Source organism: Daphnia pulex, chromosome 11 (genome assembly GCF_021134715.1).
Source record: "Daphnia pulex isolate KAP4 chromosome 11, ASM2113471v1".
In the NCBI taxonomy this organism is placed as follows: domain Eukaryota; kingdom Metazoa; phylum Arthropoda; class Branchiopoda; order Diplostraca; family Daphniidae; genus Daphnia; species Daphnia pulex.
The window spans coordinates 3191240-3207642 of NC_060027.1; the positions used below are offsets into that span (position 1 = coordinate 3191240).

Here is a 16403-nt window from a genome sequence, read left to right on the forward strand (position 1 = left end):
GAGCATCATTAAGGTTTAAAGACGCATCTGTATCCTCTCATTAGCTGGTAACCATGTAAACTCTCACTTAATATAAAAGATATAAGATAAGAATTTTAGTTTTACCGGTAGTTGGAATTGCAAGAGCTTATGCAATAATTCATTTACGGAATTTAAAACATTGAAAGAGAAATTGTGGTTTGGCAACGAATTTGAAAATGTCTGGTATTTCCATATATCCTTATGGCGTTATGGGCAATTTTTCAAACAGCGGATGCGCGGTTTCTCATTAAATTCGCCGGGGATTACACAATGAATTAATTAGCATCAGATAATGACGCCGCTAGGATATGTTTCCTTCAAAGCACGGTTTTTTTAAAAATAATCTAAAACTCGTCTAATTAATATCACATTTCCTTTAGTTTGTCTAGTCATTATAATTCATTTTTTTATCAGATCAATTAGCTTCATCATAATTAAAAGACCTATGCAATTAGCAACGGTGTTTGAAGATTCAGTTTCAGTTAGCGTCTTTTCTCAACAGCGATGTTGATGTATAGTATCAACTTTATCCCAGCTAAATTTAGAATGTTTTTGTCAACAAAACATTTTTTCCTTTATATAATCTACCGCCTCGAAGAAAGAGTTTGCAATTGTAAACACACTGCTTCTTTGTGAACGCCAAACGTTCGCAATCCGTCGCAATCCCGAAAGTTGATTTCCGCACCTATGCTATCCAAACTATTTTTGGGAAAGTTCTCCTCAACTATTATATTTAGTATAACCAGCTTATATGGCTGTTTTTATAAAGACGAATAAATATTTATAAGCTCTCCAATGCGCTTTTTGGTTTAATATTTTTAAGTAAATGCGTAGCAACTGCAATTTACGAAGTTTGTATTGTCAGGATTTCCTGAAAGAGAGTACGGAAAAACCTTGAATTAATAGTCTCAGATATTCAGCGTATGATTAAGTTGTGTTCGGTTGTGTTGCGAAACTTTATGACATGCGTCAATAATCAATTCAAGGCAGCTGCCGATGGAAATCTATTATACTTGATTTGCCCATTTTGGTATGCGATGAAAAGTGTCAAATAGACGTCATCGGATCCTTGGATGCGAGCCCTGCTGTGTGACTCAACTTTGTCAATAGCGACTTGTGACCACTTGAACTTTATCCTATATGCATTTTGATGATTCAAACACAATGATGACGTTAATATCACCATAAATGTCTCAATTTCAATAAGCAAAATTTTTTTTTATTGGTATAGTGTACACGAATGCACTTTCACTTTAAGATAACACAAATCATCAAGCGCAACCTGCTGTGTCCATGACAGTTTTCTTATCGGAAGGACCCACACGGACGTCACGTTTAGATAACGTGCAATATGAGATAAAGCGCGTTGTAAAAAATCAATTTCAGTTGCTGTGGTGTTTTTACAGGTGAATAGAGTTGAGCAGGTTACGTCTTTCAAGTGAAATCAATAAATACAGAATATCAAGTGAGAGTAAAAATCTAATTCTAAATTACTTTATTATACTTGCAGTTGTTTAAAATTTCCCTACTGTTGAAAATTGCAGAGATGAGCCACGATCAACAGTACCCTGTGGTCAATCAACCCCAAGGTTATGGCGCTTATGGTGCACCGACCTCGCCCAGTCCGCAACAACATCTAATGGGACCACCTCAACATGTTGGGGGTAAAGTACAACAATTATGCAATTTACGAACATGTTAAAGGATAAATACTAATTTTTTTAAATTTTGTTGACAGGAGACCAGCAATGGATGCCAAAGCCAAATGGAGGAAATTGTCCTCCGGGTCTGGAATATTTGACTCAAGTCGATCAAATCCTTGTACATCAAATGGTGGAGATCTTAGAAAGTCGGTAGAATAATCCTTAGAGACAAACACAACAAGTTCCGTTATTCCAATGCTATTATTATTCCGTGCCGCAGTGTTTACTGGTTTCGAAACCAATAACAAATACGTCGTCAAGAATTCAGTCGGCCAGAAGATCTTTTTCGCTGCCGAGGATAGCGGTTGTTGCGAGCGCTATTGGTGCAACAACCTCCGTTCTTTTGAAATGAACATCCTTGACAATTTCGGCAACGAGGTTATCCACATTCATCGTCCTCTGGCCTGCCAGAGTTGCCTCTACCCGTGTTGCTTGCAAGTCAGTCATTAATCAAATTTCATAACTTTGAATTTCGTCGCTAATTTAATTGCACAATGATTTGCGGGTTCATAGAAAATTGAAGTTTCGGCGCCTCCGGGTAACGTGATTGGCACCATTGAGCAAGAATGGTCCATTTTCCCGAGGTTTAAGGTTAAAGACGTTTCCGGTAACGTTGTTCTTAAGATAGAGGTACGCAACTTTTAAATCAGCAATTTTAAAATGATTTAATTTGTCGAGGATTATTGGAAATTTTAGGGGCCTTTCTTCCCATGCAGTTGCTGTGGCACTGATGTCAATTTCGAGGTAAACCTAAAATAGCACATTTCAATAAAAGGAAATGATCAACGATTTGATTTGTCTTTGCGTAGATATTTTCAAGTGACGGAGAGCAAAAAGTTGGAAAAATTTCGAAACAATGGGCCGGAATTTTAAGAGAAATGGTCACGGACGCTGACGTCTTTGGTATTATGCAATTTTCTAGATATTTTCTAATCAGCAAAATAATAAAATATAATGTTTCATCATTCATAAGGTATCAACTTCCCAATGGATTTAGACGTAAAGATGAAAGCCGTTTTGTTAAGCGCTTGTTTCCTCATCGTAAGAATTTCTTTAATTTCTTAAATTTCCACAACTCACCAATTATTATGATCTTTTTTCAGGATTTCATGTTCTTTGAGGACAAGCAAAACAGCCGCAATCAAAACTGAGTGCTCATTATTACTATACCTCTTTACAAACAACACGGGCATTTCTTTGTTAAGAGAGAAATACAGCACACCGTAATGCAAATCTAGTTTTAGAAATAAAGAAACAAGCTTAACCTAGAAAATCAGACATTTTACATGGTTATGTACACCTAGAGTCATCGATGCTAAAAATGTTGGTCAACTATAAGGCTTTAATATATTTCCGTTTGAACAATCAAGTATTCTTCACGCGGAACTCCGTTCCAACAACTTTTAGAACAAGAATAGATTAAAACTGTGTCCAATTCGATGCCAGGCGTTTGCGCTGCAGAATCTTCTATTGTCAAGCGTTGACCAAGATGGGGCATCAGCTGCATTTCGAAGACAAGGGTAGCATTACAATGTTGGCACTTAAAAAGGACCGGGTCTTCTTTGGCGAGCTGCTTGAGTAGAAGTGGGTTACTTGCTCCACGATTATAGCGGATCAGCTGCTCGGGACAGGCCTGCACTTGAGTGACGAACTTGTGTACCAATCGATCGCCGTGACTAGGGGGAACTTTCTCGTACACTTCGTCTACTCGACCTGGAGTACTTTTACTGCTCTTCTGCATTTGTTTCAAGTCGCAATTTTCCCGGCGTTGGTATTCTTCCCAAAGTTGTTTGGCTCGCTCGTCCAACTTTTGATCGGAGAGTACAGCAGCGTATTGCTCTTCAACCACATTGAGATAAAAGCTTGAGAATTCAGAGCCAGAAAAATCGGGAATAGGAGCAGATGGAGGTGCAAAGAAAGTTCTGATGTCAACAGTTGGCTGAGGAGGTAGATCATCTAACAGAACAGATTCTTCAACACCTTCTACTTCCGCTGTAGGGACATTCATCATATTATCACAAGTATCAGCACTGTTTGATGGTGCAGGATGTTCAGGGCTAGAACTGTCCATGTTCTGGATTGTTAGGGAGCCAATTTCAAGTTCATGCACAGTAACTTCATCAGGTCTGTCATTGATAGTGGTGGGGGTCCCAGTGCCACTCTCCATATTTTCGTCATCACCCCAGTCGTCAGCATCATCAATCCAAGTTGTGGTTGAGGCTGTAGTTGCTGTTTGTACTTTGGCAGAAGTTAAAGTGGTAGATGTATCAGCTACTTCATCCCGTAAACAAATCCATCCTTCCTTTTTGCTGTGGCATTGAGGAGCCAGGCAACAAAATTGGTATAATGTTCTGTGATTCGGGGAATCATCTAGAGGTGCATAAATTTGAACAGCAAGTAACATCTTTCTGTTGCACAATTTACAACCAGGATTTGGGTAGTCTCCACTTGCCCAATTCTAGGATACAAAATTATTTGTTATTATCAGTAAATTTATGATGAAAAAAGTAAGGATTTACCGGTTTTCCCCCAACTTTGTTGACTTGAAAGTTAATTATTGCATTATCGTCTTTACCGATAGGTTCATCTTCCATACCCAACAAATAGGTCATTTTCGAAATAAAATTGATATAATTATTTTATTTTAACAAACGATTCTTATCAAAAGAAAAAAAATTGTGACAGATTTCAAAGCAAAAATATGGATAGGGCTGAACAGAATCTTTCGAGTTCTTCGCAATGTTGTTGAATAAATTACTGTTTTGTTTTTTCCACAGTTTTATTTAGGATTCGTTTAATAATCAATAGACCTGGACAATTATAGAGTAGTGGAGCAAAGTAATAAGGAAGTGGAAACCGTGCGTGCACTCATTCTTATAATGATGGATCGAATGGTGAAGGTGACCTTATGGCCTACAAAGTTGCGCACACGCTCGCCGCTAAAGGGCTTATGTATAATCACTACCCGTGTTTTAAATGGCCAGTCACAAGCGGAGAAGAAAAGGAAGAAGAAGAAGAAAAGAGGAGGGAGAAACCTGATTTGAATAACACCAGCACAAAACGAATAAGACTCACGAAAAAGTTTCAGTCGCATCTCTGACAATGATGAAAACGGATCTGGTTGAATCAATTGTGCGCCGCTGGAACATTTTCCAGTCGATTATTATCATTTCCACATTCGTGACTGGAATAATTGCAACATGTCCCGATCCTCGTCTAATTACGCCGTGTCAATGCCAAACCGAGAACAATGTCGTCTCCATGGTTTGTGCTAACCTACAAAGTGTCCAACAATTAATGAAAATCTTTGAACCGCCGTACCCTGTTAATCAACTCTGGCATTTGACGGTGAAACACAGCCACTTGGATGACTTGGAAGCCAATCTCCTTGGTGACAAGTCATTTGTCGTCATTTTGTTCCAAAATGTGACTGGCGTGAGCAAGATTATGCCACACGCATTTGCCGCTTCCGTCGATAGACTTCGTGTCCTGACTTTCGACTCATCGCCGTCGCTCAACGTCCTTTCAGTTCAAGGAATTGCTGACTTGGAAAATCTTGTCGACTTTGAAGTGACAGCCAGCGTCGATCAATTGATAGTATGCCCTTCTGATTTTGGCCGGTTTAAATTCACGACCACTCACGGTTATTTCTCATTTGCATTTATTAGGATTTTCCTTCTTTACCCAACTTGCAATATCTACACCTTTATGGCAATAGGTTTTCTGTTCCACCCAATCTACCGCAACTGCCTAAACTTCACTCGCTCTGGTTGAACTCTGGCAAGTTGACAACTATCAAACCTCTTGATCTAGCTTTCTTGCCTAGTTTGAGAAAGATTGTTCTCTTCGGCAATCAATTGCGACAGTTGGATGCTGGAGATTTGCATTTTCTATCTCCGCGAGTTGATCTGGTAGACTTGAGTGATAACGACTTGAGCAGTGGTATTCATCCAAATGCTATCCAAGGTAGAAAACACATGATTTTAATTAAATTTCTGCTGATGAATAGCTAATTCAATCATTAAATTAGGGATTAGCTTTAGCACGATTATTGACTTGAAGAAAACTAATCTCACCCAACTGGAGGAAGCTACTTTTCGGCCGATTCTAAATGTACTCGCCCGTGGTGCAGGACATATCCAACTTCACGGTAAACTCAATTGATTCACGTTTGGCTTTCACGAATAATTAAAAACCTTTTTATGCAGGAACCATGCTACAATGCGACTGTAATTCTTTTGGTTGGCTTCTTCGCGAACCCAAGTTAATGGCCAAAATTTCGCAAACTTCCAAATGTTCTGATGGCGTGAATATTCATTTCAAAACCAGCCGCCTAAATTGCCCTTTGAACGAAACAATATCCAGCCAGTAAAAACTAAAATCACACACAACTTCCTCAATTAGAAATTTAACGTATTATTTTAAAATATATATAATTTTTTAACATTTATTTTCGCAGTAAGTTTGAATAACGCTAATAATATATTGTAAAGAAAAACAAATGACAAACAATTCTATTTCCGCATAACAAAAACAATGTGGCCAGAAACGGCTTCACCTGGGTTCGACGTGTGGGGTCGTTTAAAAACATAGGAGCAGCAAGCAAAGTTTTTTGTCCTTGTCCTTGGGTCTCTTGTTGCGTCTTTTCAAAGGAAAAAACTAAGATATTAAGCTTCAACGAAAGTTTTAATGTCAGTCATGTTGGATTAGCTGGAAAAATTGAAATTCTGTCGTGTTGTTTGCTGAAGAAAAAGTAACTCTGAGCACCGCAAATGTGGCTGGCTTTGCGGCTTACTGTTCACTGGTGAGGAATATTGAAGTTCAGTGGCGTGTGGAAGAATGAAGTGGGTTTCCGTGGCCTTTCTTCTGTCCATCGGCACAGTTGTCGCCAGACCGAAATCTAGTAGCACTGAAGGAGGAATAGTTTTAAATGACATACCCACAAGTTCAGGCTCTAGGTCGAGGATTGAGCAGCCTTACCTACGGCACGCCTTAACTAGTGACTTGAGAAGGACTGAAGGACAAGATTTCTGCCGTAAAACAGCAAAATGTCAGCCAATCAAAAACAACATTTGCTTGACAACGAAATTACCATATTCACAAACATCTTTGGAACTGGTTACCGATTCACACACTCAGGATGATGTTCAGGTTTGGCAACATGATTTGCATTGTCCTTTTACAGGTTTGGCTAATCCTTTGTTTTTCTTCTAGGATAAGCTCATGTTTTGGCAGAACTTGAAAAGTGTTCCCAAATGCTGGGCTGTGATTCAACCCTTTTTGTGTGCTCTCTACATGCCAAGATGTGAAAATGGAACAGTAGAACTTCCTTCTCAGGTACATACAAAATTAGAATAAGTATGTTCAATCACTCAATGACATTTTACTTACAGGAAATGTGCAAGGTTATTCGTAATCCTTGCAGAATTGTGGAACTTGAACACAGGAATGGCTGGCCAGATTTTATGAGATGTGAAGACACTGAAAAATTCCCTTCTGGCTGCAAAGTTTGTAATTATTATGTGCATTCATTTGCTATTACTAACGAAACTTTTTTCTCTTGCAGAATGAGGTGAGAGAATTGAAATTCAACATCACTCCAAAGTGCCAGTCTCCTCTGGTGGAAACGGACAATAGTTTGGCTTATGTTGAAGGAGTTGACGGATGCGGACTGCCTTGCACTTCCCCGCTGTTTACAAAGGAGGAACATGAACAAGTCCAACGATTCACACAGACTCTGGTCGCCATGTGCCTCACCACCAATTTGTTTGCTGTGGTAAGATAATAAACACGTTTAGAATATGGAGATAAATGAATCAATAATCAATCGATTGCTATGTGAAGTTTACGTTCATGATTGACTGGCGCTCCGCTTCACGCTACCCGGCCGTTATTATTTTTTACATGAACGTATGCTTCGCTGCCGCTTGTATCGGTTGGATTGCTCAATATATTCCCAGTGCTAGACAGGATATCATATGCCGGAAAGATGGAACAGCTCGTGTATCAGAACCAAGGTATGATGCCAACTCAGCTTAAGCCGCATTTCAATGTCTGTAGCAATTTTGGTTTTATGCTTTCACGATTTCGTTTGATTTATTTTTTTATTTTAGTGGCGGAGAAACGCTGTCTTGTGTTGTTATATTCATCTTAATCTATTATTTTCTCATGGCTGCTTGTGTTTGGTTTGTCATGCTAGCCTATTCGTGGTTCGTCAGCTTCCAAGCCCTGGGTAGAATTTTAAATTTTTTTTAACTGCCACCCCAAAAAGAATGAAGACAAAACTGAATGTCATCATTGAAATCTCTCTAGGTAAAATCCGTGAGAAAGTCAGCTCCAAAGCTGCTTACTTTCACTTGGTCTCCTGGTCAATCCCTCTGGTCCTTACAATTACATGCATGGCGCTAGCACAGGTTGAGTTTTATTTTAAACAAGGAATTTATGTGTGAACGTATTTGTTGATTTATATTTATTTATTTCCAACGCAGGTCGAAGCACAAAGTCCTCATGGAATTTGTTTCGTGGCCAACAGCAAAGTGGTGCGGTCTGGTTTCGTTCTGGCCCCTGTAATGATCTTGCTTTTCATTGGCCATGTGTTTCTCTACCGCGGTTTGCTTATTTTGATTCGTCTCAAACTGGGCAGCGCTGCCTCAATCTCCGCTTCCGCCAATTCCAAGTTACGCAACACCATCGTTCGACTCGTCTCGTTCTCAGCCTCTATTATCTGTGCTATCGGTTTGTCCATTTTCTGCCATGTTTACGAATTCGATAGACGAACTCAGTGGAAAACTTCCTTCCGCTCCTACATGGTGTAAGTAATTTTTAAAAAATTGTATCTAAGGATCTCCGCTTAAATCATAATACTTTTACTTGTAGTTAAATTAGCTAAGCTTTTCACGTTCCTTATCACTCTTATTTTCATGGGGTATTAATACTGGTTTTTATCATGGCGTCTATATGAGTACGGAATTTAAACTTGCTTTAGGTAGTCCTGGCTATCGCACCCAATTTCAACATGGCCTTGTAGTCTATTTATCCCCATAAAACTAGTGCGCAGCCGCTTTTCTATCCAATAAATTAATAATTCATTTTCAGATGGCACGTTTCTGTGCCACGTGCAGAAATTCGCCAACAACGCTAATAAGAGTTTCCTTCTAAATCCAGATCATTAACTGAAATTGAATTTTCTCTGCCAATCTTTCCTTATAAAAATTCAATTAATTATGAAACCAAACTATTTTTATCCAGACTTTTTTCAATTTGTACTACTACAAAAAAAATAATTATCTTTTCCTTCCCACGAAACGCTTTCATCCCCCCCCCCCCAAACTAATTAGTTCCAGCATATAAATGTCGTTTTATGTGTAGGAGGCTTGTTACCTCGAAACGTTTATAAGCCCCATAATTTCAAAATAGGTATTTTACGCCCCCGTTTTGAAGTAATCAAGTTGAATAATTTACCATTTCCCCTCAAACTTAAAAACAATAATTTTTTAACTAAAAGAAAAATTCATTGTGTTTTTTTCAACGTTCGTATTTGACATTGCAGATGCCTGGCCAATCAAAACACCTCTCGCATTCAGAATCAAGGCCTTGCCGATGACTGTGAATTGGAATCTCGACCGAGCATGACCATCACCCAAGTTCATTTGATTGCCGTCTTTGGAGCTGGTGTAGCCGTATCTTCGTGGGTCTGGACAAAGGCTTCCGTCCTGGCTTGGCGGAGGTGGTACCGAAGGTATACACACTTCTTGTTTACTCCCTGTCGGCTTGTTTGCATGTAAACATCGTTTTTATTTCCAGGACCTTCAACAAGAGACCGTTGGATGAACGCGTTCGCATTCGCAAACATAAAATCATTGCTCAGGCGTTTGCCAAGCGAAGAGATCTGAATCACATGGGCCGGATGTCTATCAGTATCCACAGTACGCACGACGATCCAGTCGGTTTTGGCAACCTTGATCTGAATAGCGCCGCTTCCAATGACGTCAGTTCTGCATGGGCTGCCGCCATTCCCAAATTCGTCACACGCCGTGGCGCTATCGTCGGCGCGGCTGGAGCCTTTGGACTGCGGCGCAATTCGCTGGATTCCGAAATAAGCATGAGCGCCGTCCGGCGTATTTCGGTCGAATCGAGAGCCAGTCAGTCTCGCCGTCACTCATTCGATTCACAATACTCGGTACATTCTCAACAAACGACGGATTTGGAGCGGCTCACTAGACTACACTTCCGCCATGGAGGTCGTAAACGTAATAATTTGCTCCGGGGCGGAAGAAAAATGGCGCTGAGACGCAGGGGAAGTATTACGTCTCAAGCTAGTTCGAAAGGGTCGCAAATATTGCCAGCCATTACTAAACTTGCGCTGAGAAATCGCCGAGGAAGTATCACTTCACTGGCCAGTTCTAAAGGCTCGCAAATCTTGCCGGCCATTACCAAACGTAGAAACCAATTACTTCCTCTTGGATCAGCTGGAGCGAGCACTGTTGTCCAGGTTCAACCCAATGACAAGCGGCAATCATCGCAAGTCGATCTGGAACGAATTGAGCGCTTCTCGCTCAACCTGCCGGGCGACGGAAGTAGCGACGAAAGTGACATCGATAATGGAGAATCATGCAAAGTTACTACGGTCCCTGTCACCCAGTCGACTCAAACTGCCGTGACGTGGAACGTGGCCACACAGACGTCGCCCAGTTTATCGACGCTTCGACCTATTTCTACCAAGAGTGCTAAAACAACAACGCAGTCTGTGTCTAAAGGCACACAGGTGACTTCATCTTCTTCTTCATCGTCACCATCATCCTCGGCATCCACTTCACCGGAAGCCGTCCGTAAATCGCTGCCGAAACCGTCGACATCGGCCCCAACGAACATCTCGAGCTCAAAGTGCCACAGAGAACGAGGTCAAGCCGATGGGTCACCCAATGGAAGCTCATCAGACGTATCGGATCACATATCAGCCAGCGGGCCTGGCCTAAGTTCGCCTTCGCAATCATTGCTCGATTATTTGCTGCCCATCAAATCGGAGAAGAAATCTGATGATCGACAACTCAACGGTTCCAAGAGCAGGTAAATATTTAGCACATTTGCATTCGTTTGCAAAATTGGCGTTGACATTTAAATTTTCAGTGGCAGGTCCAATAGGAACAGAAGCGCCCGCTCTCGCGGGGTCGAAGCAATTGAGTTGGACCGTTCGTCTATCGCCCGCCTTCTTGAAAAACTACGAGAGGAGGACCACAAAGCGGCGGTTGAAGCTGCCAATGCCGTTATCGATTCAGACGAACGTCCTAAACGCTCCTACGACAGGCGTCATCGCGTTGAGCGTAATCGTCGCTCACAATCTGAACGCCACGACGGCAATGAAATTGAATTAGATTGCTTGCTGAGCTCCAAGAATTCGAATCGCTCTGATCGATCCAGAAAATCCGGCAGTCGACGCTCCCGTTCCAAGCAAGAAACAATTGTCAATGACGATGTATCATAATGATCAAATCTTTTCTTAACTCCCTTTTCGGTCTTGACGATTCAACTTTATTTCCTTTTTCCTCTCCCGTATTCCGACATTTTATTTTATTCTTTCCCCATATACCTGAACGTGACAATCGTTGTTACCAACGACCTCCGTTTATTTTTAAAAGTTATGTGACTCAACTTTCTATGTAACTTTTTTTTATCTAAATCCAACAGAGGACGAATCTCATATGCAGCTAAAAATCAATCAATCAGGTAATGTGAGTCCCTTTGTTGCCTTTCAAACTCTGACTTTGGAATTCCATGCATTCTTCCACTTATAGATGGTTTTAACTTTATCGAACCGGATCTCTTCTTGGCAAATAGTGTCAATAAAAAAAAATGTAAGTGCCATTTGAATTGAACTTTGTCGAAACTACTTTTAGAATATCCCAGTGTAACCCAGTAACTTGAAATAGGAACACAATTCGAGCTGCCGATTTTTTCACGGCATAATCAAATGTGCGCGTTCAGCTGAGCTTTTTTAAATCATTCGATTTATACCACGGCTGAGTTGCTGCTAGCTGGAAGCGGAAATGGTGCATCCGCTCCTTTTGGCTACGACAATTTCATTTAGGTATATACTTTTTTTTTCCACGTGTCAAGTTAACGTGCTCTACTACAAGTACGTTGCCTTTGCTTTTGATGAAGTAGCAGCTGCGCACTAGTTTTCTGATGAACATTTTGGACTCATATAAAGGAAGTTTTTTAAATGAGGTGTTTGTCAAGAAGTTCAGTTGAATGGGGAATGTGAATTGACTTTCTATCATGTCTGAGCTACAGGTTAATACTAGTAGTCTATCGAATAATCAGCAGTGGTCTCACGATGAATCGCTCGACATGGATCTCACGATCACCGTTTCATCAGTGCTGTACATTGTCCGTTGGATAGCCGTTAGTTTGGGGTTGCCAATTCACTTACTCGTGGCTTTCGTCATCCTAAGGACTCGCCAACTACACAGTCCTCGGAACGCTTTCTGGCTTGGAATTATTACGTGTCATTTGTCTACTCTTATGATGGCCTCTTTGGAATATTTCGTACAAGTTGGCCAGTGGAAGTACTTTGTTATTTGCAGGACATACATCCTCCTTGTCGATACGCCCTATACAAATCTGCTGGTCAATCTATTGATGGCAACGGCCGACCGCTGGATCGCCATAAGTTATCCTATTTGGCATCAAAGACGAATCACCGTCGTCGGAGTGGTCATGTTTATCATCACGTCTTGGATTGTGGTGTTGCTCATGCAAACTAGTCCCTATTGGTTAGGCAAAATTCAGTTTCCCGTATGTTCCGTTGAAGTGTCTGTGGTGAAGTGGGTGACGTTTTCTCATTTCGTCCTGGTTGGCATCATAACTGTTGCGCAAGTCGTCGTGTATGTTAGAACTCGTCATTATTTACGCTTTAAAACGCTCCTACCGACAACAAACGCTGTACTCAAACCGGATGAGCACTTTGTGCATTTGCCAGATAAAACTATTTCTCGTTTAGAATTGGAAGCGAGCGTCACTCTCGTGTCTGGAATAGTTCCGCTAATTCTCTTCGCTTTGCCATTAACTTTTGTTTTCCTGGCCATCGTTATCTGTCAAATGAATCCACGCCAATGCAGCGATTCAACATTCACGGCACTCATTCCATACGTACGTGAACTGCATCTGTTGCACGCAGTCATTAGCCCTTTGCTCTACATTCTCAGGAGTACTGAATTCTCTAAAGCGCTAAGGAGGACACTTCCGCTATCTTTGTCACTGCGAAGACGTGACAGAACAATAGCACTCAGACACTTTTGAAACACCTTCTCGCAAGTCATCACTTGATCAGAGGATGGCACTTCATCCATTGATTTTTCTCACGTGCCGTTAACATTATTCGTACCTAGCTAACCTTTTCTTCCTAGTTTTTCCATTCATAATTGCATTTTCTTAACGTGATGATCTCTAAATGGACTCGAGAACGAGCAAACAATCCAATTAAGTTTTTTTTGGCCTTTAAATGTCGATTAATTTAAATGCAATTTTGTAAATATGCGTAAAAGAATTATTTGTTTATTCGTCCTCGATCCTTGCCATCGTTTCAACTGAAAAAAATTATAACCTTTCCTAATTAAGCGTCAATTTCGCCTAGGTAAATCAGCTTGTCACTGGCACCGGATGCAACTATGTTTCATTCAAAATAAAAAATCTGAAATTAATTGATGTCCTTGATGTTGATTTGCTGCGTAAATTACCAATAGGTTCCTTAGGATGAAATACAACGTCATTGACACTTCCGTTGTGACCAGGTAATTTGTAAATGATGCGGCGAGATGTAGTGTCCCAAATGTAAACGAATCGGTCGGCAGATCCCGCTGAAACTTTGGTTCCGTCAGGTGACCATGAGCAGCGAAGTAAATTCTATAACATTACACAAGGTATTAGAATGGATTGAGAAATTCGCCGGCATTGTATATACCTTTTCAAAGTTGTGAGCATGGCCAACCATCATTTTGATACAACGTTCTTGAGGAGCGAAAGGTCGTACATCCCAGACACGTAAAGAGTTGTCCATCGAGTTTGACAACACGTAAGATCCATCAGGACTGAGAGTCAAGCCGGTCACAGTGTCGGAATGGCCCTTCAAGGAGTAGAGGAGAGCATTTTTTCTCAAGTCCCAGACCTAAAAAGGAAAGTGTATGATTTACCTATCTCTCCATATTCACGTGAATAGCTCAAGGCCAGGACCAGTTGAAATATCGCAAATGCAAAACTACTTTTCAGGTTTTAAAATGAATATCTTCCAAAAAAAGGAGAAAACTTAACATGGGTTTAGTTCGAACGAAAAGATAATCGATAAAAAGTGAAAATTATCTATTTTTCAGAGTAAATTCTTCCTAAAGATGTCGCAAAATTGTCATAAGTATTACGGGGAAAAGTTTTGATCGATAATGTGCAACCATCTGACAAGCAAAGAAGTATCAGAATCCGCTTCCAGCGTTTCACATTTGCCTCAAACTGACAAAACACAAAAATGCGCATCTTCAGTAATTAGGATGGAATTAGGACATTTGACGAGACCCTACTGCTGAAATTACTTGAATTAATTTTAAAAACTTCGCCTACGAGCTTACATTAGTGAACCCATTCATATATCAAAGAGAAGGGGCCCTGGAAGTAAGGAAGGACTTGGTGACCTTATCAAGGTGAGACACGCGATAATCAGAATACCAAAGTTGAAATCCCTTGCACTCTTCAAGGAAAATGAACTCGATGATAGGGTAAGACAGAACTTGCACGAATATGGTTCAATATTAAGTAGAAAACAATCAACAATGTCGAAACTTTAGTTTTTACAACAAAGACAGAATATGACTGCAGGTCCTTCCTTTTTTGCCAAACTATTCTCTTGAAGCCATCAAGTAAAAATACTGAGAACTTTAATCAATTCTGTAAGAAAAATACTCAAGTTTGTGACTTTCTCCCACTCACACGGAATATGAAGTTCGCCGAATCGGTGGCTTAATTCAAATTCTTGGAAATTGGTCCCATAGTTTTTCTTCTCTCTCTCTCTCTCTCTATTACAACAATTGAATTTTGCGAACTCACCTTAACATCGTTGTCGATGCCTGCGGAAATGACTTGTTCGGCGGTATCGTTGAAGGTGACGGAAGTCGCTTGGTAAGAATTATCTAATGATACTGTCTCGGTTCTTTTTCTTGGATCCCAGACTTTGATGTTGCAGTCATCTGAGGCGCTGCAGAGAAGAGGAGGTCCTCTTCGTGCAGGATGAATAGCATTGACAAAGGAGGAGTGGCCTGTTGAAACAAATTGTTGTTGGGTTCAATTGCTAAATAATGGGACAGTGACAATGGTATACCTTTCAGTTTCTTGATTTTAGCTCCTGTTCTGGTGTCCCACAAACAAATGGTTTTGTCTGTACTAGCAGTGTAAATGGTATCACCATCGGTAGACAGCTGAAGATCCATTACTGCTCCGGTGTGACCAGACAACACAGCAAAGTTTTCACACTCTCCATAAACATTCCACAAAACTGTTGAACAAGAGGTTGATTATCCAAACAGTAGAGATGCTCAAATGTATATATGATGCTTACATATTTGTCTGTCGAACCCGGTGGAAACCAAAAACTGGCCGTCAGGATGGAACTTCAGGCTAAAGATATCTCCAGGATGTCCTGCCAGGAGCATTATAGGAGCCATGAGGCTAGACGTTCTTGCTGGTCCCTGTTTATTGAAAAAGTCAATATCACATTTGAATTCATCATAGCATCTACAACAACAAAACACACAAGCTGGTCAGCATGTGGTTGGATGCAATTCTCTTTTGTGATGCATTCGGCTCATTTAAAAGTTTATAAATAAAACACAAATAAATCAAACCTGTTGCAGGGCCACTTGACCCGAGGTGGCCGACACCAATTCATTATTGCTGGGATTGTTTACTGACACAAGCGCCATTGCTCCGGCTTCTAGACTTTTAAGAAAATTTTCAAGTTGTAGAAAAAAAAAGTGAAAAAGTTTTGACAACTACTACTGACGGAGCAGAAGCCTTTTCTTGCTAGATCTATATTTTATAGTGGTCGCCTTTTCCAAATCTTGTTGGAAACTTGGAAAGACTTTGGTATAATAAAAGAATAAAAATTGAGATGGGGAAAAGCTGTCACAGTGGTATATCGCTCAAGAATTTCCGAACCCTTTTTCTCTTTCTTTTTTTGGGAAAAAGAAGTTGTAACTCGAGGAATTTCATGAACACCCGCGCAGTCTTGGAAAACAATGGGTATTATTGGGGCCGGAAAACAGGCGAACCCACGATCGTAAAAAAAGAAAAGGAGTGTTAGAAGAAGGAGGGAGAAACAACAAACATTAAATCTCTCCCCTCGATATTTTCTTAAGTTTTGTGTGTCCGTGTGACTATAGAACAGAGGACCTTCTAGTTTTTTAACACTCGCAAGAAAACGACTTCACCAGTATATGTGATAGTCGCTATGTCTGGGATTTCTTTTCCATTCCAACGAAATTTGGTGCGTCGGAAAGAACAAAACTAGTCTCTCGAGATGAAGATATTTTGAGCGCTGAATCCATGACCTAAATTGAGTCATTCATTTTTTCCCAACATGATGAGGAAATGATGAGATTGATTTTTGTTTTTCCTTTTCTTTCCCGTGTGTGTGGTTTA

At 40.5% G+C, this 16403-nt stretch overlaps 4 protein-coding genes across 7 annotated transcripts; 2 read left to right on the forward strand and 2 right to left on the reverse strand.

The window, feature by feature from the left end:
- The first annotated feature begins 1330 nt into the window (after nucleotides 1-1330).
- LOC124208168 (phospholipid scramblase 1-like) lies at nucleotides 1331-3093 on the forward strand. Of its 3 annotated transcripts, none has more exons than XM_046605914.1 (9): nucleotides 1331-1486; nucleotides 1566-1685; nucleotides 1763-1870; nucleotides 1945-2162; nucleotides 2238-2354; nucleotides 2421-2468; nucleotides 2534-2627; nucleotides 2698-2765; nucleotides 2828-3093. In XM_046605914.1, exons 2-9 carry the CDS (start codon nucleotides 1568-1570, stop codon nucleotides 2873-2875), a joined length of 819 nt encoding a protein of 272 aa, XP_046461870.1. In that variant the 5' UTR covers nucleotides 1331-1486; nucleotides 1566-1567; the 3' UTR covers nucleotides 2876-3093. The 3 variants fall into 3 exon arrangements, with proteins under 3 accessions (XP_046461870.1, XP_046461868.1, XP_046461869.1); XM_046605912.1 differs by having other exon boundaries at nucleotides 1332-1486; nucleotides 1760-1870; XM_046605913.1 differs by having other exon boundaries at nucleotides 1419-1492; nucleotides 1760-1870.
- LOC124208164 (programmed cell death protein 2-like) lies at nucleotides 3047-4386 on the reverse strand. Its single transcript, XM_046605905.1, has 2 exons — nucleotides 4244-4386; nucleotides 3047-4182 (listed from the first exon to the last, which is right to left on the reverse strand). The coding sequence occupies exons 1-2, from the start codon at nucleotides 4334-4336 to the stop codon at nucleotides 3067-3069; spliced, it is 1209 nt and encodes a 402-aa protein (XP_046461861.1). The 5' UTR covers nucleotides 4337-4386; the 3' UTR covers nucleotides 3047-3066.
- Nucleotides 4387-4636: 250 nt separating this feature from the next.
- On the forward strand, nucleotides 4637-11947 carry LOC124208163 (smoothened homolog). 2 transcript variants are annotated; one of them, XR_006880315.1, is made up of 16 exons: nucleotides 4637-5321; nucleotides 5393-5690; nucleotides 5755-5874; nucleotides 5933-6875; nucleotides 6939-7061; nucleotides 7118-7231; nucleotides 7291-7500; nucleotides 7569-7741; nucleotides 7838-7956; nucleotides 8037-8137; nucleotides 8213-8535; nucleotides 9274-9462; nucleotides 9528-10790; nucleotides 10851-11447; nucleotides 11516-11575; nucleotides 11651-11947. XR_006880315.1 is itself a non-coding variant. In XM_046605904.1 (14 exons), the coding sequence occupies exons 4-14, from the start codon at nucleotides 6564-6566 to the stop codon at nucleotides 11203-11205; spliced, it is 3282 nt and encodes a 1093-aa protein (XP_046461860.1). In that variant the 5' UTR covers nucleotides 4637-5321; nucleotides 5393-5690; nucleotides 5755-5874; nucleotides 5933-6563; the 3' UTR covers nucleotides 11206-11591. The 2 variants fall into 2 exon arrangements, 1 of the variants encoding a protein (XP_046461860.1); XM_046605904.1 differs by lacking the exon at nucleotides 11651-11947 and having other exon boundaries at nucleotides 10851-11591.
- A 1308-nt stretch (nucleotides 11948-13255) lies between these two features.
- LOC124208167 (U5 small nuclear ribonucleoprotein 40 kDa protein-like) lies at nucleotides 13256-16028 on the reverse strand. Its single transcript, XM_046605911.1, has 7 exons — nucleotides 15608-16028; nucleotides 15322-15451; nucleotides 15085-15258; nucleotides 14814-15022; nucleotides 13684-13887; nucleotides 13460-13625; nucleotides 13256-13388 (listed from the first exon to the last, which is right to left on the reverse strand). Exons 1-7 carry the CDS (start codon nucleotides 15683-15685, stop codon nucleotides 13336-13338), a joined length of 1014 nt encoding a protein of 337 aa, XP_046461867.1. The 5' UTR covers nucleotides 15686-16028; the 3' UTR covers nucleotides 13256-13335.
- Between the last annotated feature and the right edge of the window lie 375 nt (nucleotides 16029-16403).

Coding starts and splice junctions, on each gene's coding strand:
- LOC124208168 (XM_046605912.1), top strand. CDS start 1,568: ATGAGCCACGATCAACAGTACCCTGTGGTCAATCAACCCCAAGGTTAT. Junction 2,628..2,697: donor CACGGACGCTGACGTCTTTG/GTATTATGCAAT, acceptor ATCATTCATAAG/GTATCAACTTCCCAATGGAT. Junction 2,766..2,827: donor TAAGCGCTTGTTTCCTCATC/GTAAGAATTTCT, acceptor ATCTTTTTTCAG/GATTTCATGTTCTTTGAGGA.
- LOC124208164 (XM_046605905.1), bottom strand. CDS start 4,336: ATGACCTATTTGTTGGGTATGGAAGATGAACCTATCGGTAAAGACGAT. Junction 4,183..4,243: donor ACAAAGTTGGGGGAAAACCG/GTAAATCCTTAC, acceptor TTTGTATCCTAG/AATTGGGCAAGTGGAGACTA.
- LOC124208163 (XM_046605904.1), top strand. CDS start 6,564: ATGAAGTGGGTTTCCGTGGCCTTTCTTCTGTCCATCGGCACAGTTGTC. Junction 7,501..7,568: donor CCACCAATTTGTTTGCTGTG/GTAAGATAATAA, acceptor TGCTATGTGAAG/TTTACGTTCATGATTGACTG. Junction 7,957..8,036: donor CGTCAGCTTCCAAGCCCTGG/GTAGAATTTTAA, acceptor AAATCTCTCTAG/GTAAAATCCGTGAGAAAGTC.
- LOC124208167 (XM_046605911.1), bottom strand. CDS start 15,685: ATGGCGCTTGTGTCAGTAAACAATCCCAGCAATAATGAATTGGTGTCG. Junction 15,023..15,084: donor TAAAATCAAGAAACTGAAAG/GTATACCATTGT, acceptor TTGTTTCAACAG/GCCACTCCTCCTTTGTCAAT. Junction 13,626..13,683: donor ATGCTCACAACTTTGAAAAG/GTATATACAATG, acceptor GTAATGTTATAG/AATTTACTTCGCTGCTCATG.